Genomic DNA, 22032 nt, shown 5'->3' with positions numbered 1-22032 from the left:
GACACGGTACCAGTGGGCGGCGGTACGAGGACCTTAACGCCGTAACGAAGGCGAACGCGGAGCCCAGCATCCGCTCGACGGCCAGCGCTAGGCTCGTAACCACGGCCCCGGACACACGGCTTTTGATCGCCACCGCGCTCTTGGGCTCTCAACGGCTAGTTGGAAAGAGGCGCCGCCGAAGTTTAACATGAAGCCCACGAGTGGGGAGTCGGAGCTGCTTCGTGTGCTCGGTGAGTGACTAGAATCGATCCCGGTTCGGGAACCGGTACAGCGAGCGGCGGGGATTTATGCCTTGGCTCTCGGCCCATATTAGTTATAAAGGACCACAGATTCCAATCCGCTCTTTGAATTTAGGTTCGTGTTGCTTTTTCTCGATAAACATTTAGTGCTGGGCAGGACGTCCTGCCTGATCCTCCTTATCAGGGTCACCCATGAAAATCTGATCTCTGGCAGGTCACTCGAATAAGAGGTTAAGAAAGTCCTCGTGAGATCTTTTGTCCGGATCAGTGCAGCTTATTTTAAAAGTTAAAGTATGAAGTATTTCCATTAAAACTTTTCTAAAATGTTCCTTTGTTTACTCACTTTTCCCAACACTTGATTTATTTATGGCCCAACTTTTATATTTGATTGATTTATAGAATATGGGTACACTTAAAGCAGGTGAGAATCTACAGCATAGATTACTCTGGGAACAGTTGTGCTTTTTGCCTGTGATTACTGTACCTTCCAACCTTGGGTTGGTCAGTGCAATATTGTGTGGCTGTGAGTCCAACTTGTGATGAGTGTGCTCTGTGGTTGGAAAGCTATATGCCTATTGCAGACCTCTGCTCCTAACTGGGTAATTTTAAAAAATATATTCAGACCTTTTTAATTGGGACATCTGCACTCAAAACTTTTAAATAGAGTTGTAGATTGTTGCCCTTGAATGCAACTTGAGTTGGTTTGCCAGCACGCTAAAGTTGTGCTCTATGATGTCAAATCCAAGTTGTGTAAGATGGCCTCTCCTGGTGAACTGCTCACTGTCTAGAACCTGATCTGGAGTTATACTTTAACTTCTTTGTTACTGCAAAGCAGAAACTGCTTTGTTGCAATGCCAAGGTATTAGTATAGCTGTGTCTCGTGAATCTTGCTTCAAAAGAATTGAATCTCCTTGTAAGACTACAAGAAAGTGACAATTTTCATCAAAACAAATTTATAATGTCTCATGATTACAGGCATATATGTACCTCTTTCCAGAAGAAAGCTGTTATCCCTTTAACAAGATTATTTTTTTGATTGTGAAGCATTCACTGTTGTTTTGAGGCTGTATGCAAGATGTTGACATTGTTGGGTAAAATTACTGGGTATGTTTTAACATCCTGATAAACTAGAAATCAAAAATATGTTTATTGTATGTTGCTTTGATTCTTGATTTAATCAGGATTATCTTCATTGGGGAAATTATTCTTAAAGCACAAATGTGACTACAGTTTTGCAGTTTGCTCAAAATGCAATAAGCTTCCTAACAAAAGTCTATATTGCATATATCTTCACAAATTGAGGCCTCACTGAATTGTTGGTGTTTGACTGTTTGGGGCACTAGGCTATATTCATTTTATATTCACAAGAGATGGAGTTTAATGGACTACCTATGCTATCTATATAATATTGCCATGTGCTTATAATGTTGTCTAATTCTTAAATTTAAGTTTTAATAAATAATCCTGTAGTGATTTTACTCTAACAGTGGAATCCTGCATTCTAGTCATCTGAATTGACAGAGGATGCAGGGTGGATCTGCACAAATTCCATTGTGCACTGTTAGTGCAAAATAAGGTATTTGTTAATTTTGAGTTACACAACCTTAGATATACACTAAAAGACAATGAGGGTTGCACACTGAGAATTTGATACAATTATTGAACAAGAAATTTTAAAATGCCTAAACATCTTGCTTGCAGTGTTGTGGTGTTAAGATGTGCTTGTTTCATTGGAGTTGGATAAACTGAATTATTGCTACCTGCAAGGATTGAGTCTGTGAATACAATATCTGTTTGTAAAATACCTGGTTGAGCCTCATTGTTTTTTTTAAAGCTTTGTGTATGTGTATTTTTGACCACCTACAATTGCAGTAAAATTATAAGAATGTTTTCAGAATGCAATAATACTGAAGTCCTATTTTGCTTTGCAGGTATCTTTGTTGGGTCTTTGCTGGTCACTGTCAATGCTCTCTATTCAGCAAGTGATGATGTTGTGGAACTGACCCAAAGTGACTTCAACAGGGAAGTCATTCAAAGTGATGAACTCTGGCTGGTGGAGTTCTATGCACCATGGTGAGTCTGGAGAGCACAAATTTAACAGTTGGGATCTGCTGCACCTGGATGTTAATTATAGGGCATGAATAAAGAATAGGCCAGGTCATGGTGAGGTGTACATAAAACTGCTGGGGCTTATCACTTTATGTTTGGAGCTTGAACATTGAGGTGATGTATATTGTCCACTTAGCCATTCAATCTGCTGCATGTTTAGATTTTACTTAAATTTATAACTAAATCTTTTAAACATTTGTCAAACCTCCAAGAAAAATGTCATGTATGTAGGTAAAACTGTAGCTCTCTTTTCCCAAAGGTAGGGGAGTCTATAACGAGGGGGCATAGATTTAAGGTGAGAGGGGAGAGATACAAAAGGGTCCAGAGGGGCAATTTTTTCACTCAAAGGGTGGTGAGTGTCTGGAACGAGCTGCCAGAGGCAGTAGTAGAGGCGGGTACAATTTTGTCTTTTAAAAAGCATTTGGACAGTTACATGGGTAAGATGGGTATAGAGGGATATGGGCCAAGTGCAGGCAATTGGGACTAGCTTAGTGGTATAAACTGGGCGACATGGACATGTTGGGCCGAAGGGCCTGTTTCCATGTTGTAACTTCTATGATTCTATGATTCTATGAGCATAGCCACCCATTTTAAAATGAGATCTTCAAATGGCACTTGATTTAAATGTTTAAAAATTGGATGTAGGAGTGTATTATTCCAAATTGCTTCCTGCTTGTTCTGTGGTAAGCAGGGATTAATGTAATCCCAGAAACACTGCATATCAAATGCAGAAGCAGCCTTTACATTTCCCCATCTAAAACTGAAATGTAAGGAAGTTGAAGTAACTCTAATCATGTGAAAGTTTTTCAGTAATTTCAGACCCAGGACTCAGTTTATATGGAACCCAGCCAGAGGTGTCGGCTGCTGCAGCCCATTCGCTTTTTTTGTTCGTTTTTCTGAGCAATGTGAGGTTAAGTAGATTTATTTTTCTTCATTTGTTCTTTCCCATCTTGCAGTAGCTCAGTGAGTAAATGTATGGTGTTTTGTGGCACTGAGTCTTGCAGGACAGGAAATCTGACAAGTTTTGTTCATGGTCTACAATTAATTAGCTGATCTAAGTTGGGGCATGGTGGGGAGTTACATTTGCAATTCGCATTTATAAAAATGATTTGGATTTTGGAATTGGAAGTACAGTTTCAAAATTTGGGGTTGACCCCAAATTGGGGGATAGAGTTAACACCGAGGAGGACTGCAACAAAATACAGGAAGACATTAATAAACTTGCAGAATGGGTGTGTAATTGACAAATGAATTTCAATACAGTTAAGTGTGAAGTATCACATTTTGGTAGGAAGAATAAGGGGGCCACATACCGCTTGGATAATAGTCTAAATGGAGCAGAGGGATCTGGGGGTACTGATACACAAATCACGAAGTAGCAATGCAGGTTAATAAGGACATTAAAAAAGCAAACCAAGCACGGGGGGTTCATTTCTAGAGGGATAGAATTGAGAAGCAGGGAAGCTATGTTAAACTTGTATAGAACCTTGGTTAAACTACACTTGGAGTACTGTGAACAGTCCTGGTCTCCACTTTATAAAAAATATACAGAGGCACTGGAGAAGGTTCAAAAAAGATTTACTAGGATGATACCAGAACTGAGAGATTATACCTGTATATCAGGAAAGACTGAGCAGGCTGGGGCTCTTTTCTCTAGAAAAGAGAAGACTGAGGGGTGACCCGACAGAGGCCTTCAAGATTATGGAAGGGTTTGATAGGGTAGACGTAGAGAAGATGTTTCCACTTACGGGAGTTCCAAAACAGGAGGTCATAAATCTAAGATAGTCACTACTAAATCCAATAGGAAATTCAGGAGAAACTTCTTTACCCGGAGAGTGGTTAGAATGTGGAACTGGCTACCACAAGGAGTAGGTGAGGCGACTAGCATAGATGCATTTAAGGGGAAGCTAGATAAACACATGAGGGAGAAAGGAATAGAAGGGTATGCTGATAGGGTTAGATGAAGTAGGGAGGGAGGAGGCTTATGTGGGGCACAGACCCATTGAGCTGAATGGCTTGTTTCTGTGCTATACATTCTATGTAACATCCCGGGAGGACCCATACTGGAAGTGTGCACAGGAAAGAGTAGGATCAGGCTCAACAGATAGACCTTGTGGACATATCGTCTGCCTAAATTTCATGTGCACAATGATTTTTTAAGAGGACCTGGAAGTCTGATTGTGCTGTCCGTAGAACCATGCCCCCAGTACAAGCTGCTCCCCTTTGGAGAGGAAAAGGAGAATATCAAAAGGGGAAACTAGGGGGAAGGAGGGGAGCTTCCAAATGAATGCACCTTGCAATGTTTGCTTAAGGTAAAGGCAGAATACAAATGGATGAGGAACTTGAGACATCAGGAAACATAACATCTTGCACATAGTATTTGTCATGATTTAATGAGTATCAAAACAGAGATTGGAGCATGAAGCATGAAAACACATGTGTGACATCTGTCAGGTGGTGTAGTATTGAATGGTTGACTGCACATATAAGCTGTGGCTCAAGCATGGTAAGTCCCTTTTAGCAATCTGTAGAGTTATGACTTGTGCACTGAATTCTTTGGAAATCAAGACTTCAAGGAAATGCCAGTACATTCTCTTTTGACAAATGGCAGAACTTTTTTAATCATTACCAGCTGTGATTCTGCCACTTTCTTGATTCAGCCATGACCACCTACAGCTAAACATTGGGAAGAATGAAGTGTCATCTTCAGCCCATACCACAAGCTCCCTACTCTTGCCACCAACTCCATCCTGCTCCCTGGCCACTGCTTTGGACTGAAGCAGCGTGTTCAACCTTGAGCGAAGCTTCCAACCCCATATCCTCTTTATCACAAAGACCACATACGTCCCTCACTGTAATATCACCCACCTCTACCCCAACCGTAGCCCATCTGTCGCTGTGACTGTTGTACGTGCCTTTGTCGCCTCGAGACTTGATTACTCCAGTGCTCTCATGACCATTCTCCACCCCTGATTTCAGCTCATCCAAAACTCTGCTGCCTATATCCTACCCCACTTGCAAATGCTGCTTGCCTGTCACACCCACCCTCCTTTCTTGGCATCTCTGCTTGTTATCTCAACAGTCTTTATCTATGGTCAATTATATGGGTACTGTATGATACCACACACACACACACACACACAACAGTATGCAGGTGTGTATATTCACAGGGAGTGTCATTTTATAATTAGTTCCTTAAAGCTTTTTTCCTATTTATTTACTTGTCTATTGACATGCTCAGAACACCTATGAAAACTAGATTGCAGCTTGACAGCTTATGCTTATTACAGTGACAGTGTTAGTAATGGAGAATGATATACTTAACAATTTCAGATACTTTTTGTCTGCAGTGAGCAAAGCCAGTTGAAGCATTGGAGTCAGCATTTTCATTTGGATTTTAATGAAGAGCATGTAATTTTGTATGATGAAGGGTGAAAAATACCCAGCAATACAACTACAGATCCTGTCCTGCCACATTTGAATTGTCTGGAAAGAGCATTTTGAGCTGTAAAATACTTGAATCAAGTTACTAGTGTTTGCAGGATAGTCACTGATGGGAGAAAATTGAGGTGACAAATTAAGAGTATTGCGCAATTGTAAAACTTATTGGCTTAAGTACAATTTTTCCTCTAGCATATAATATAGCTTATCCTCTGCTTCATTGTGAGCATGGAGATCTGCCACCAAGTGAAATAAAGCATCTGGTACAAAATCCACAATGTTCACGTTTTTCAAAAATGGTCACATTTTCAGCAAGAAATATATGGCTACATCACTGCCAAGTGTGTACAAAAGTACTGGCGTTCACAGTAGCTCAGCCTTGTGTATAACTGTAAATGGTTAACTTGAATCGTGCATTACAAGACGGTCGGATCTTGGGTTCAGGTGTCCTTTTGAACCTATTATTGTATTAAGGGCTTGTTACATGCTGAGTCTATATATAAAATTTTCTAGCGCTTCTAAAGGATTTTTTCCCCCTCTTTTTCAGGTGTGGGCATTGTCAGAGTTTGGCCCCAGAGTGGAAGAAAGCTGCATCAGCCTTGAAGGTTGTATTTTTAATTAAATGTGACTTTAAGCAAGTTTTTGGTGGTTTGCCATAGAATGTATTTGGTTTCACTTGTGTTTTCCTGTTTAAAGATTTGTGCATTTTCTTGGAAATTAGTAAACTAATTTTGGTTTTATTTGAATACCTCTTGGTACATTGATCCGGTATGTAGTTTATCATAGGCATGATTATTTACTCTTTTTGGATAGCTTTAGTTTAATTATAAAAGGGCTTGATTGCTGTTCTTAAAATTATTTTTCAAAACTTATTTACCACTCCCAATTATTGCTTCTGAGTCTCATAGCATCATACACCATGTTGCAGCTCAGGACAGTCGAGTGTATGCTGAGCTAAGTACTGGTTAGGATGTGTATGAATACACTGCAATTTATTTCCCCCTCTGTTCCACTTTCTTCAACCTTTATTTGATCACTGGGCCAGCAAATGAACTTACTGGGAGCTGATGCAATGTCTGTTCTACACTGCCATATGCCATTCTGTGATGGGCAGGATGCCATTTTTTGTTGAGACTTATTAAAATTCCCAACTCATGATTTTAAAGTTATTTAAGTGTGTTTATTTCTGATCAACTAACAGTGCAGTGCCAAATGATGTATTTTTATGTATAGCCTGGGATGTACAATGTACAAGAAATTGCTTTGTGCACTGCAATTTGGGTCTCCATCTAGTTCAGAGAGATAGGACAAGGATGAAGTTAGGACTCTGCTTTATATCTCTTTTTGTAATATTGCAGGGAATAGTAAAAATCGGGGCAGTCGATGCAGACAAACATCAGTCTCTTGGTGGTCAGTATGGTGTTCAAGGATTCCCAACTATCAAGATATTTGGATTAAATAAGAACCGACCGGATGATTATAATGGTAAGAAATGGGGAACTATATTTTATTTATTTATAACGCTGTGCTCGTGCAAATGCTTCATAAAAATTTGCCTGCGTGATGCTTCATCAAAATTTGTCTGGGTGATGAGTCTTCTATCTTTATGTATTTTTAGCTTACTTGAATATGTATAAGTAATCATTAGTTCTGACTGGAGTAAAATGCTTTCTGTACTACTGTTGTATTAAAATTCTAAAAGTGTTACGGGTGAATGTATGCTGTTCTATGGAATAACCCATAGCACGATCTCTATCTTAAAACTGACAGCTATTACTACATGACTAAATTGAAGAAAAACCCAAAATAGCCAAGAGAAATAATTGTCCATATTCTGATGAGGCACGTTACATTATCCACTCTAATTCACGCACCATTTATATTTTTAATAATTTTAAGGAGTCAAATCAGTGATGTTGAACAATTTCTGAAAGGAATGGGATTCTAGACATGAACGGTTGGCTGCAAATTAATTTTGTGCTATTGTAAAGTTTAACAGACCATAGTAAACTGAAATTTCAAATCCAAGAAAGACTTTTTCAGCCTGTCAATGATGCTGATTGATTGATTGTCATTATGTAGGTGCCAGATCAGCCCAAGGAATCACTGATACGGCCCTTAACACTTTACGGTCAATCGTCCGGGACAGACTTGGAGGCAAGAGCAGCTCAAGTTCTTCTGGCAAAAAGGTAAAATCTTTTAACTAGTGGAAATGGGTACTAGAGATTAAAAGATGCAATTGAAAACTGTCAGGTATCTAATGCCTGTTTGCATTGGTATATGTACTGATCGATTCTCTCGTGGGATACTGCTTTTGTTTGTCCTAATAAGCAGATCTAAACCCAAAGATAATTTATATAGAAAGTTAGGACATCTGTTAGAGCAGTGATAGCTATGTTGCCTAAGTGTGCATCAACCAACACCCATTCGAGCAAGCTCATTCTTCTGCTGTAGTGACAGAACTGAGCGAGAAGGAATGAGGACACATGGTTTTTTTTTAACCTTGCCCCGTCCCCAGTTCTTTCCAAAATCAAACGTTTAATCATTTGGGGGTGGGGGGATCTGTTGCACTTCAATTATTTTTTTTCAGATGGGGAACATCTAATTCTTTAGTTAAATCCTTAGCTTTCTCCCAATTTGAATGTCGTGATTTTAATTTCAGATATACACACCTGCACGGTACACAACGATTATACTGAACTGTTGTATGCTTTATCTGTTTACTGATCAGCTCTTGTTCAAGATTACATTTGATCTGCGTTGTATCTATTATTTTTCCTATAATATTGGGCTCCAGATTCTCTGGATCTAACATTACACTACGTCAGTCATATACTGTAAAAACCCATTGCTGGAGAGGGCCAATTTTCTGCTGCCAGAACTCTACTGTGTTTTCATTCTGGAGCAGTAAGTATACAGGATTTATTGTGAATGAAATGGGTAGTGAAAAAAGCAGAAGAGGTCAGTTCTTTCCCCTCCTAACCTCTGCTGGGTATAGTTTTATTACCTGGCTTAATTGGCCATTCTTCATATGACACCCTAGACAACTGGTGTCTACAGACTGTTCAGTTGTGTGGGATATTGCAGTTGGTCCACACCCAATCCTCACCTGACCACATGTGACCCCTCTGCAGTAAGTGATGCAAACACAAAATAAGTTGGTAGTGGCCCCAAAAATATGTAGAGTTTTGTTTCAAAACTCGGAGTACTTTTTTTGATCTATTTATTTAAATTCATACCCAAATCCTGATTTTTTTTTTTTTAGGAGGAGCAGGAGTCATTTGAAGCATAACAAATGACATGCTAAATGAAAAGTTGGCAAAATGCATGTGTTATCAAATAATCCTATGATTTTTTATAAACTAGTTGATGTCTTGTGGCATTACACACAAGGATTGAAGATCTGGTGCAGCCTTCAAGTGAAAAGGCTTTGGAGGGTAATTGGACCAGAGTGTGCAGGCATAATTTAGTCCCTATATTGAAGTCTTGCATTCTGTCCTTTTATTTTTATACAATACTTCGACAAAAAATTTGGAAAGCAGAGAAGTAGAGTCAGTTTCTCTGCAGTACAGGCTGAGGAGCTGGGTGATGCAAAGCTGAAGTGCTGTAGCACAATGACTGGCAGGAGGGTGTCAATGAAAGTTTACACAGGCTGTTTTCATTATAAATGTGGATTTATAGTGGAAAACGTTGACCCAGGAAGTGCATGCACACCTAAGATTTTTAATAAACTATATAGATGGGCAATATAAGAGAGGACAATAGAATAAAAATATAACCAATAGCCGGTCACTTACTGATGCTCTAATAGTGAGAGTAAATTTCCTTTTAAAATTGGTGGTTTTTGTTGGTTAGTAGGAACAAGTTCTACTTCAATTGGATTAAACCTGCTCTGTGGCCTATCACTAGAGGTGAACGTTCAGTGGAAGAAAAACGGACAATGCAAAGTTTTATCCAATTTGAGATGAAAGAATCTGCTGTTCTGAGATGTGATGTGGAGATGCCGGTGATGGACTGGGGTTGACAAATGTAAACAATCTTACAACACCAAGTTATAGTACAACAATTTATGTGCTGTTCAGGGTCTCGATCAAGATCCATCAAAATCAATTCCAAACCCTTTTTTCCATCTTATTCACACTGTCCATTTTATTCCTATGAATCTACTCTTAAGTTTCCAATGTTTTAATATTTGGAAAAAAGAAAGCATTGGTAATAATTGAGTTTGGTACAACATTGATCTCTGAGGTATTCAAGTTTTGCAGCCTTGCATAATAATGCCAACTGCTCAGAAGTATCCAGATTCGGATAAACCTAATATAAACTACAAAGAGAAATCATTTGATCAACTATATGGTTACTTTGCTGAAAATGATTTGTCTGGTATTTTGTTTGTATATCCCAATACGAGAAACACAGTGTAATTCACATTTCAAAGAACATAAGATTGGAAAAATGTTTCTAGTAGTCAACTGTGGAAGAGCAGCAGATTTGAGTCTTGGCTCTGCCCCTAACTATGGAACTCTTCTTTAACTAAGCATTCACTCTAGGTTGGTGGGGTGGAGAAGAGAGAAGCTCTTGAATTCCTCCAGTTTTAATCGTTGTCCTCTGGTTACAGAGCAGTGGCAGTGGATCTGGTAAAAAAGATGTGATCGAGTTGACTGATGATACCTTTGATGCAAATGTGATTGGCAGCAGTGACATTTGGATGGTGGAGTTCTATGCCCCATGGTGTGGGCACTGTAAGAGGTACCTAAGTTTTTTCCCAAATTACACTGGGGAGGAATATGCTATTGATATACTGATGGGTGTAAATTCTGAAGTGGTAAGATCTGAAGGAACTTGCATTCAGCAAGAATAATTTTTCTTTGTCCAATTCAGGTCATTTCAAGTTTAAGATGCCTTTTTAGAATCGTGGAATGATACAGCATAGGAGGAGGTCATTCAGCCCATCATGCCTGTGCCGGCTCTTTGAAAGAGCTATCCAGTTAATCCCTTTCCCTGTAGCCTTGCAAATTTTTCACTCAAGTTTTTATCCAATTCTCTTTTGAAAGTTACTATTGAATCTGCTTCCGCCACCCTTTCAGGCAGTGCATTCCAGATCATAACAACTCGCTGGTAAAAAAAGAAAGTAGTCTCATTTCGCTTCTGGTTCTTTAGCCAATAACCGTAAATCTGTGTCCTCTGGTTACCGACCCTTCTTCCACTGGAAACAGTTTCTCCTTATTTACTCTATCAAAACCCTTCATGATTTTGAACACCTGTTAAATCTCCCCATAACCTTCTCTGCCCTAAGGAGAACAGCCCCTTGTTTTTGCATATTAAAGTGGCAAGTCAGTATTTTCAAGTTACACATTTTCAAGTCTGACCATTTAGGTTATCGGAGGCCTTGTCCTAGTAATATGACCATCTTTTCTGTAGAGCACGCTTCAAAATGGCAGTGGGTTTCACCTGTGCTGTGGTGCATTGACTAGAACCATCACTTTGGTCTCTCTTTCAATATCTAATTTTTTTTTTCTTTGCAGTGGCTCAGTTGGCAAAAGGCCAGGAGTTTGATTCCCAGTCTGTGCGGAGTTCGTTGATCTTTGTAGGGGTGCTACAAAGGTCTCCGCATTCCTGAGTTAGGGACGGGCAAAATTTTCCAGGGTTTGTAGTCTGATTGCTATCCTGCTAGAAAGTATGTTTGGACTGGTGAGGACAGGTTTGGTTGTGATGCTCCCTACAATTGAACAGCCTGCCAACACTTGATTTTGACACGTGAAGAATGGCCACTTGGGTTAATTACTGGAGAGCAACCTGTGCCTGTGAAATTGGACTTCAGCAAGGAGTCATTGCTGTTGGGATTGGAGGGAGGTGGGGAAGGTAAATTTTGGCTTTGCTTTACTGAATAGAGTTTTTTAAGTCAAATGTAGAAGTTAATGATTCTGTGCACTTGCATGAAGTTCCCTGTGCCAGTGAATGTAAATGTAGGCCAAAACAACTGCAGTCCTCCTCTAGAGATTATCATTTAACATTATCTTGTACTAGAGCATTGTTGTCCAATATATAGCCACTAGTCTCATCTGGCTAATTGGGAATCCAGATGTGGCTAATTGCATTTCTCATAAATAAATAATTGAGTTATAGATGCCATTGTTGGGCGCGTGATCTGAATACTCATTCACACAGTGTATTCATGTGTACTTTAACCTTTTTGTCATTTGTTGGTGAAATGATAAGACAAAAACAGTGCGAGTGTTTTTTGATCATTGTTAGTGTTTTCCTATCAGTTACTGAATGGTGTCCGATGTTTAATATAGACGTGAAGTACATTTACCTGTACCTGTGGTCTGGCTAGTCAGCAATTTTTTATTGGACGACACTGTACTAGTGGATGAGGTTTTTTTTCAAGAAAACCAAGTTGGTGTCCCTCACGTTGGCCAGTAATCAGTATACCCTCTATGTTGGTAATATTTCGTTATGTGGATAAGCAAGTGTAGTGGATAATTCATCACTCCAGTGTATTACATGTCTAATGCACAGTGCTAATTGTTTGAATAACTACCTAGAGCACAAGTTCTGTTTAATGGAGTATGTAATTTATCAAAAAAACTTGTGGATTGTGGTGTTCTAAAGGTTGGAGCCTGAGTGGGCAGAGGCAGCCTCCGAGGTCAAAGATCAGACAGGTGGGAGGGTGAAATTGGCAGCAGTGGATGCCACCGCTAATCAACTGATAGCCGGCCGTTATGGGGTAAGTGGACAAAAACTTTTGGCTTTGCAGCACTCTGCTGTAATGTTGCAGCAAGTGTAACTCTGGCTGTTACAAATTTTAATGTTTGCAACTATTTTTTTACAAAGCAAAATGATCTTCAGATTACAGTATTAGTGTACAGCTTTATTGTATGATTGGATTTTACTTGTATACATGATACTGAATTTTTCTGTCAAATAAAAATACTGCTGAAATTGAGATGCTATATAGCTGTTGAATATTTTTTTAAATTGTTAGGTTTGGAATTTATTACTTGCACATGTAAAATGCATGATTTTGTAATGGCCTTAGAGGTAATATCCTTTTCCTCTCTGTTAAAATGTATTGACTATAATTCACCTCACATTATTTTCTGATGAATATTTTAAGCTGGAAATCCATACAACCATCCAACGGTTGCTTGTTTCAAATCTTTTTTTTAAAAAGTCTATAGCCATCTGATTTCACACTCCACATTTTGGATTTTGAACTAATGTATCACATGTTTAATCTCGTAAGAACTATTGTCATGCAAACATTGTTCTGATTCTGTCCACAGATCCGTGGATATCCCACCATTAAGATATTCCACAAAGATGAAGATGCCCCTTTTGACTATGATGGTGGGAGATCAAAAAGTGATTTTGTTGCTCGTGCTCTTGAGTTGTTTGCTGAAAATGCGCCAGCTCCACAGCTGCATGAGGTGAGGAATAGATCAGAATGTCGATACAGCTGTTTCTAAAATCTTGGTCTTGTTTCATACACTTCACTTTCTTCCAATATTGATGAGATATGATACTGAGCTCTCCAATTTGTGTCCTTGACTGGCTAGCTCTGGTCCTAGTGAATTTCTGGCCATGCTTATAATGCTGAGGTGGTCCTCTGGCTCCTGGTGCTCTGCATTTAAGCTCGTGGCAACTGAAGAATTGCACTTGCAGGTACAATTGTTGAAAAGCTGTATTTACAGTTTTGACTACAGACCTTGCCTAATGTTAGTTAGGAGAGGGAGAGTACACAAATCGTTGAAGGTGGCAGGACAGGTTGAGAAAGCGGTTAAAAAAGCATATGGGATCCTGGGCTTTATAAATAGAGGCAGAGTGTACAAAAGCAAGAAAGTCATGGGTGGGAGTCAACCTTTACAAAACACTGGTTCAGCCACAACTGGAGTATTCTGTTCAGTTCTGGGCATCGCACTTTAGGAAAGATGTGAAGGCCTGAGACAGAGTACAGAAGAGATTTACGAGAATGATTCCAGGGATGAGGACTTCAGTTATGTGGATAGACTGGAGAAGCTGGGGTTGTTCTCCTTGAAACAGAGAGAAGGTTGAGAGGAGATTTGATGGAGGTATTCAAAATCATGAAGGGTAGATAGAGAGAAACTGTTCCCATTGGCGGAAGGGTCAAGAACCAGAGGACATAGATTTACGGTGATTGGCAAAAGAACAAAAGTGGTATGAGGAAAAACGTTTTTACACAGCGAGTGGTTAGGATCTGGAATGCAGTGCTAGAGGTGATGGTGGAGGCAGATTCAAACATGGCTTTCAAAAGGGAACTGGATAAGTACTTGAAAGGAAAAAATTTGCAGGGCTACAGGGATAGGGCAGGGTAGTGGGTCTAGCTGGATTACTCTTGCATCGAGCCGGCACGGACTCGATGGGCCAAATGGCCTCCTTCCATGCTGTAACCTTTCTGTGATTCTATGAGAGAAAGGTCTGTTCATGCCAGCAATGTAGATACTAAATGATCAGAACAAAATAACAGCCTTTGTTCATTATTGCCTGCTGGGTGGGAGTCAACAAGAAGAGAACCATCTCTTAAAAGCAGGTTTCTGTGATCACAGGTACTAATGTTAGTTGTTTGTAGTATAGTGTTGCCACAAAGGCCGGCCAGCAGTACGATAACACAGATAAATATTAAATATTATGCACTTCTTAACATCTGTCCTATTTGTTCATCTGTTACGGCTTTTCTGGTGTAACCTCGTTTGTATAAATTAGTATTAAATTGTATAAAGTAAAAGTAGAAACTTAGAAATTTTGTGCCTTTGGTCCCAGAATAACTGATAATGAGCCATAATCTACTTTAATCAGCTGAAGGGGAGCATAATTATTGCTGGACAAGGCTTTCCAAAAGAGTCCTTATCTCCCACAGGTAGTACTCTGCACTGGTACAAAGCCAGACCTCAGACAGTGTCAAGAAACAAACAAATTGTGTACAGGAGTTTTAGGATACATCGTTAATAGCCACTGATTATTGAACACTTGCAATATCCCTACAAAAGCAGCAAATCAAAAGTACAGTATCAAATTTTCAAACAATGTTCCTTAGCTTTTTGTAGATCAAGCAAGGACCAAAGTTAGTTCAAATAAATTCATACCCAATAATGAGTTTTTTTTTTAAATAGATTACTGATGAAGATATACTAAAGAAGACATGTGATGACCATCAACTATGTATCGTTGCTGTCTTGCCACATATCCTGGATACAGGTGGGCTTTAGCTATTTACACAGATATATGAAAACCAAGGCTTAGGAAAAGACCAGCTGGTCCACGGAGCCTGTCCCATACGATCATATTGCAATTTAGGCACATTGTGACTCCCATCTGCCTCACGTCAACTAGTCACGCAATCTTGTGGGAGAAACAAAAAAAACCTGTACCCACCTACCTTCTATATCTGGTTATGTCAGCCCAGCCCAGCAACTCACCCAGTTTCCCTTTCAATGTTTGCAATGAATCAATGCTAATTTTTAAAAATGGAGACAATCATCCTATTTTAAAATGTACAAAATTACTGTTAGTGGCCTCCAAGAGCATTGCATTTCAATGTCTAGTTAACTTGGCTACATCTGTTCACAGGGGCTTCTGGGAGAAATGATTATTTGGAAGTAATGAAGACGATGGCCAACAAATACAAAAAGAAGTTCTGGGGGTAAGTAAATTCATTCAAATGTTTGTCCAAATTGAAACATGTAGCAACTGTATAGGTTGTTAGTTAATACACAGATGCACTGTTGATATACTTCATGAATTTGTATTAAGTTTCAAAAGTACGTGAACAGTTAAGCTGAATACTTGTGTGTATCTGTTATGTACTAATAATGGTTGAACCTTTTTTGCTTTTATTTTATATTGTTTATTTGCTATTCATATTCAAATTCCTTCATGTCATTTTTTTTTGTTTTTTAGTTGGCTGTGGACTGAAGCAGGTGCTCAGGGAGAGCTTGAAGATTCTTTGGGTATTGGTGGGTTTGGTTACCCAGCAATGGCTACAATTAATGCCAGGAAGATGAAATATGCTCTGCTGAAAGGCTCATTTAGCGAAAAGGGCATCAACGAGTTTCTTAGGTAATTGGGTCTGATAAATCCAACCAAGGTGCAATTGCAAGTCAAGAAATGCCTTTCCGTGTGCTTTACAGAACCATGTATTACAGAAGGTTTTAAAACTTCGTCAGATGTCATTTGCCAGATTAGGCAGGGAGGCTTCAGTAAGGGGCAAGGCATTGCCACCCATGTGCCAAATTTGTCAAATTTTTATACGGATAGAATATCCTACTGCAAAAATATTTCAGAATTGTTGCAAATAGTGTAAAATTGAGCCCATAAAGTTAACACATTCCTGATCCAAACTCAATTCCAGAGGACCAAACTGCATCTCGCTCACTTCCACTGCATGAAAGTCCTGGTCCAAGCATGAACTGTTCCTCACTCTTATTCAGATATTAAACATTTTGGAATCTTGTATTCTTTTGTAAAGTGTTGTGTATCTTTTCTCCTATGATTTCCTGAACAAGTAATTTACATTGGCTGTTTTTTTTGTCTGTAGTTTATAGCAACCCTGATTTCACAATTGCTTTAATTGAAGCACAAGTTCTTGGTAAACTAGTTGTGTGTTTATTGGGATGTGTATATAATGTCACTTTGCAATTCTTGTCCTTGGATATTTGAAATCTCTTGTCCTTTTTTCTGAAATTCTCATGTTTTAAGCTATTTTAATTTAAATCAAACACTCAGCTGTATAAACTTCGAATTTTCTTGTAGGGAGCTGTCAGTTGGGAGAGGCTCAACCTCTCCTGTCAAAGGAGCCACGTTCCCCAAAATTAACTTGGTAGATCCATGGGATGGCAAGGATGGTCAGGTGAGTTGATAATATAGTGCATTATTTTCAGTTGAAGGTTCATTTAGATAAATCTGCAGTACTAGCACTATGGAAGCTACTTTATACTTTTAAAACTGTTCTAAAAGCACATGGCTGTCGTGGGTGGAACTAAATGCCACTTTTCTGTGTAATCTGACTTTAACAAAAAATATTTGCAGGAGCCTCATGTGCTACCTAAAGATATGCTACAAAAGAGTAAAGTATAAGGCTGATCATATGAAGTGCAAATCATTGTAAAATTAAGTTGCATGTGATTGGACCTGGACTTTAATTTGAAGAAAAGATCTTGAGACAACATGGTGCAACTTTGATAAGAGGATATAAGTGCATTTGGCAAACTAGCAAGACTCCATTAGGAGGAAGTCTTCTGCTTTACCCACTCCATGGCCCCTCTCCAAACTAAAAGTATTGTAAAGGATTTTTTCCCTCTTCCTGTGGGACAATGATAGACTCCCTCAAAGCTACTCCATACTATGTCAATGAGCTCTTTTCAGATGGGAGTTGATATGGACATACAGTGATGCAGCACCCCAACAGTCTCAATTCAGACTTCATTTTTTTTTGCTGGTATGGGATGACCCACTGGATGTGTGGCAGCTCGCCACAAGGAGAGGGGATGATTCTGGGCCACTGCACTTGCCTTCGAGAGGCTAGAAGAGGTCTGGGTGCCAGGTGAATAATGGATTTTCTCCTCCCTTGATTGCCTTTGAGATAAGGGAGGAATTTCAGACTACACTTGCTAAAATGTTTAATGTGTGTATTCCTGTTCCACAGATCATTTAACATTGTGAAGTTAATACTATAAATTGTGTATCTTGTATTGCAGGAAGTGGGTTTGGCATTTTTTCACTTTCATACTTTACACTCGTGTGATGCTCTGCAATTACTTTTAAATACTCGGAAGCAATTTCAGAATATTTGTTTGCATGTGTAGAATCCAGCGTGCAACACTTGCTCCAATATGGATTATCTGTGGGGATTTTCATTTATGGCAGGGTATTGCAAGTTAGTCACGACAGACCAAGCTGTTGATGGAGCTAACATTGTACATCCGATAGACATTGCAGGTTTTGTTCAAAAGTCCCAGTCTTCTAGATCTGCAAGCCTCCAAGGAGGGAGAAGTTGACTGGTTGTGTTGCTGCAAGATCAACTCAGCAGGTGGTCACAGACTGATATTGGTAGCAGTATTGGAGTAGTCTGTATCTGCAACCATTCTCGTGTGTGTGTGTGTGTATAGTGAGAGTGTCGTTTTTTTTAAATTAAGGAAAGAGGGGCAATTTAACACAAAGCTCCCTGACAGCCGAGGCAAAGCACATTATCCCACAACTAGAAATGCTGTGACGATCTACTTGTCTCATGTAGTGAAATTTGTTGCCTGAGAAATTCAACTTTAGATTAATGAATGAGACTTGCCTAGTGGGTAAAGCCATTACCCAGTGACCGAATGGAATGTCTCTATTTCTGATGCTGGCTGTGCTGCATTAACTGATCTCTGCCAGAGCAGGAATTGGGATTGTGCAATTCCCTTTTGAACATCTGGGGGTGAGAGGGGGAGGAAGAGAAATCAATCGGTGTCCCTGATTGCTGTCTAGTGACCTGAACTGGAAAGTGCATGGATGGAGAATGGGATTGGGCTTGACTGATGCTGTGCACAGTTGAATAGCTTGTTGACACACACTGTCTCGATAGCTGTATAAACAATCGTCATTTGGTCATGTTACGGAAGGCTGCCAGCACCTGTGGAAATAAAGCCAAGAGTCAGTGTCTTCACGAGAAAAAGGGAGAAATTAAATATTTGCTGTGAAGTAATGACCACAAACCCTAATAATGCTTTTAATCTTCCTCAGCTGCCAGCAGAAGAGGACATTGATCTAAGTGATGTGGATCTTGATGATTATGACAAAGATGAGCTGTAAGCTGACGGTCTCCCCATTCATAGGCAGACAGTAACCTTTGTCTGAAGCATTGGACTGACCATCTCTGCATCGAGGCCTTATTTCATCTTTCTGGCTCACTGTGTTTGTACTGTGACCTGTAAATATGTTTCACTGGAGGTTTTTTCAAAAAAAAAATCAAAATTGAATACTGCAGTTATGTTTCAAATTTGCTCACTATTTTACGTAAATGGATTTAACAAACCAGCCAGGCAGCCATTTGCCATACCCATTCCACTCGTCTGACTATCAAAATGGATTCTTCAGTTTCTTTGGGGGGCAGGGGGGGGGTGCAAACCTGCATAATGCATTTAGACATAGCTACATGTATTTGAGCAATCCTGAATCCAAAGTATGTGATCTGTTCTGCACAGGATGTAAAATCATGGTGACAACGCTATTAAATGGGATTGAGCATTTGGAACTTTGGATGGTTAAAAGCCATTTTTTTTTCTTGGGAAGGTGGATTTCATGGAATAAACTGGAGCTTCAAATAGCTGAAACAATTTTTCTTTGGGGGTAGCAGGAAAGAAAGTTTGGTGATTTGGCTTTCACTGAAGCTGAATTCCAGAGGCTCATCTCTACTTTTAAACACAAAGCATGATGTCAAATGATTGATTTGTTGTCTGACAAACATGTTAAACTCTGTTTTGCTAAAATGCAAATAATTGTAATCCATGTACAAAGCAGTTATTATGGGTATATGTTACAGAATCTGCTTTGTGATATTCAGCCTCTCAGCATTGTAATTGATGACTGATTTCTATGGTTTACATTGTGTCACATTATCTGGTACTATGGAACCTTTACAGTTCTGGAAGGTTTTTTTAAAAAATGCTAAGTTTTATCTTCTGATTTTGTTGAGAATGAAGATTTCATACTGTTAAGACATTGTGTTTGTGTATGTGAGATATATGTGGGCTCAGTTCATCTATAATATAAAGTTTTGAAGTTGTTTCCTTTTTGTAATGGGCAGTATTAAAGGAAAGGGTTGATGTGTATAAATTGTCTACTGCAAACTCCACCTCAATAAATACCTGTCATTGCCACTGAAAGCAGTATAGGTACACTTGAAACTACCATTAGTGGTCACCATTCTCTGAAAATAGTCAGTGAAATGTGGAGAAACTGTTTATAGCCCTTTGTTCTATGCTATCCTCCAAATCTGAATTACATTTCAAATTGTTTAGTGTTGGTTGTTTTAAATGCTGTGATAGATTCCTAATTTTCAGGATAGTGGAGGGGCAGGGGAAATTAGGGTTTCAATCTAGCACTTGCAGATTTCAGTGAACTTGAATCAAATGTGGCTTTCCATTTTTAATGTCAGACTCTCCTCTTCCCCCACATGCATACACACAGAACAGGACCACAATTCCTAACTTATTTCTAACTGTAAGAGGTATAAATTCTGTTTAAACCAAAAATTTAAAGAAATATATAACTTGTAATGATGGGCAACTAAATCAATAGTGCACAACAATATAGAATAACAAATAGATACATGTGCATCTTTGCTTGGTGGTGTGGTGGGTGGGAGCTTTGGAGGGGAAAAGAAGCTTCCTCCAGTAGGGGGAGGATTCTGTAGCTTCAAACAATTCATTTAAATGTAGAAATCTCTGGACATTTACTATTATGATTGCGCACCCACACTGAACTTTTCTAAAATGCTTAATTTTACTGGATTAAAGCATAATTTCAGTTTCCTCCATTTGTACATAAACCAAATAAAACTAGTTGTATTAATGTCACTAGTGCTTACCAGTGAATGGACTGCAGGTTTGAACCATTCCCCTTCATGATATGATGGTTATTTTCTTGAGGCAGAACTTTAAAAAAAAATAAAATGGCACTGTTGTTCTGTAAAACAGTTGGTCTGTTTTTCCTCCAAATTCATTTCATGCTGCTACTACTCAGAGTAAGTTGGATGATAAGCCACCTTACAACTGGTCTGTTGTACCATATAATGCTTTATGTATTCTGCTAAGATGGACTTAAATTCCTTTAGTACCCCAAAAGTCTTAATTGTTAAGTGAAAATAGCCCCATGTCAGTCAGAGTTAATATTTTGTGAGGGAACTTTACAAATTGACAAGTGTTTTAAAATTTCATGCTCTAGCAAATGATTTTTTTCAGTTTTGATTTGCATCAGTAACAAAGTGGGATATCTATCCAACCAATGAAGACTTTTTTTTGTGTATAATGTAGTGATGCTCAATTTTGGAATTAATAGCTGAAGCTGTATGAAGTGGGAACTTGTTTGATGTAGGTAAATATTTTTAAATTATGCCTCTGATGTATACCAAAAACAGATTCTAATACTTTATTTGCTAACCTTAGACATGAAGAAAGGCTATTAACTTTGATTTTTTCCCCCTTTTTTTGAGGATCTGTGAAGATGTATAAATGAATTTATTTCTAGTTTTTTTTTATGCTTATCAAGCTAAGTGATGCAAGTGCTGGGAAATTCCATTCCATCCCATCAGCCTATGCTGATACTGAACCCAAGTCCTAAAGGTTTAAACCATTGCACTATCCAGATTTTAAAATGATATTTAATAGTCATAAAGTTAGGGGTAGAAGAAAAGTAGAGAATCTTAATAGTACCTTATGTCTCCTAATTGTTCTGTGTGCTTCACATTTAGTTGAAGTCTACATATTTTAAAGTGTAGTTATTGCTATGTAGTAAACATGGCCCTTATTTTGTGCACAAGTTTCCACAACCAGCAGTGAGGTGAATGACCAGTATTTGTTAGTAGCAGTTAAGGAAGCAATATTTGCAGGACAAGGAAAACTCCTGCTCTTCAAATAGTGCAATGGGATCTCTTGCATCCACTGCAAAAGACATGTGCTTTACCGTCCTAGCTGCATGATGGCACTTTTGACAATGTTGCACTTCCTCAATAATGAAGTGGGGTTTGAAACAATTTTCTGACTAGGATACGAGTGCTACCAACTGAGCTAAGCTGATAGTTGAAGTAAAGGTGATGAATTTGGAATTTTCAGGATAAATAGAACAAATTTATTTTAAAACAGTGTTCCTTGCAAGTTCATTATAAGCTAGGAACATGCCAATTTTAATAACGAACATCAATTTTCTCATGTGGCTGTCGTCTTGACAGCCTCTTAATGATGGAGAATCAAACTGTTGAATTTTATTGTGCCAAAAAATGCCTATATTGGAAATGATGTGGAGATGCCGTTGGAAATGTATATTGGAAATGTGTTACAAAATACTTTTCTTTTCCTGATGCTCAACTACACTATAAGAGTTCCAAGAATGGGACATCTGTTATCCAATAAATGAGTGTTACCTGACCCAACACATCCTGTGTCAGCCTTGACAATAATCCTCAAATCAGTGTAGCTCTAGGCCAGCTCAGAGCAGAGTGGCCAATGGACATCTCTCCCCTCTCCTTTGC

General features: G+C 38.9%; 1 protein-coding gene across 1 annotated transcript; it reads left to right on the top strand.

Annotated features, from left to right (window-relative positions):
- On the top strand, positions 1-20479 carry pdia6 (protein disulfide isomerase family A, member 6). Its single transcript, XM_068006615.1, has 13 exons — positions 1-230; positions 2171-2312; positions 6337-6394; positions 7148-7274; positions 7872-7978; positions 10408-10538; positions 12405-12519; positions 13079-13222; positions 14924-15008; positions 15381-15453; positions 15711-15869; positions 16563-16659; positions 18528-20479. Exons 1-13 carry the CDS (start codon positions 188-190, stop codon positions 18594-18596), a joined length of 1350 nt encoding a protein of 449 aa, XP_067862716.1. The 5' UTR covers positions 1-187; the 3' UTR covers positions 18597-20479.
- Positions 20480-22032: the final 1553 nt, after the last annotated feature.

Source organism: Heptranchias perlo, chromosome 26 (genome assembly GCF_035084215.1).
Source record: "Heptranchias perlo isolate sHepPer1 chromosome 26, sHepPer1.hap1, whole genome shotgun sequence".
NCBI classification, from domain to species: Eukaryota; Metazoa; Chordata; class Chondrichthyes; order Hexanchiformes; family Hexanchidae; genus Heptranchias; species Heptranchias perlo.
The sequence above is the reverse complement of the archived record's forward strand: the minus strand, read 5'-3'. Positions and strand labels throughout refer to the sequence as shown.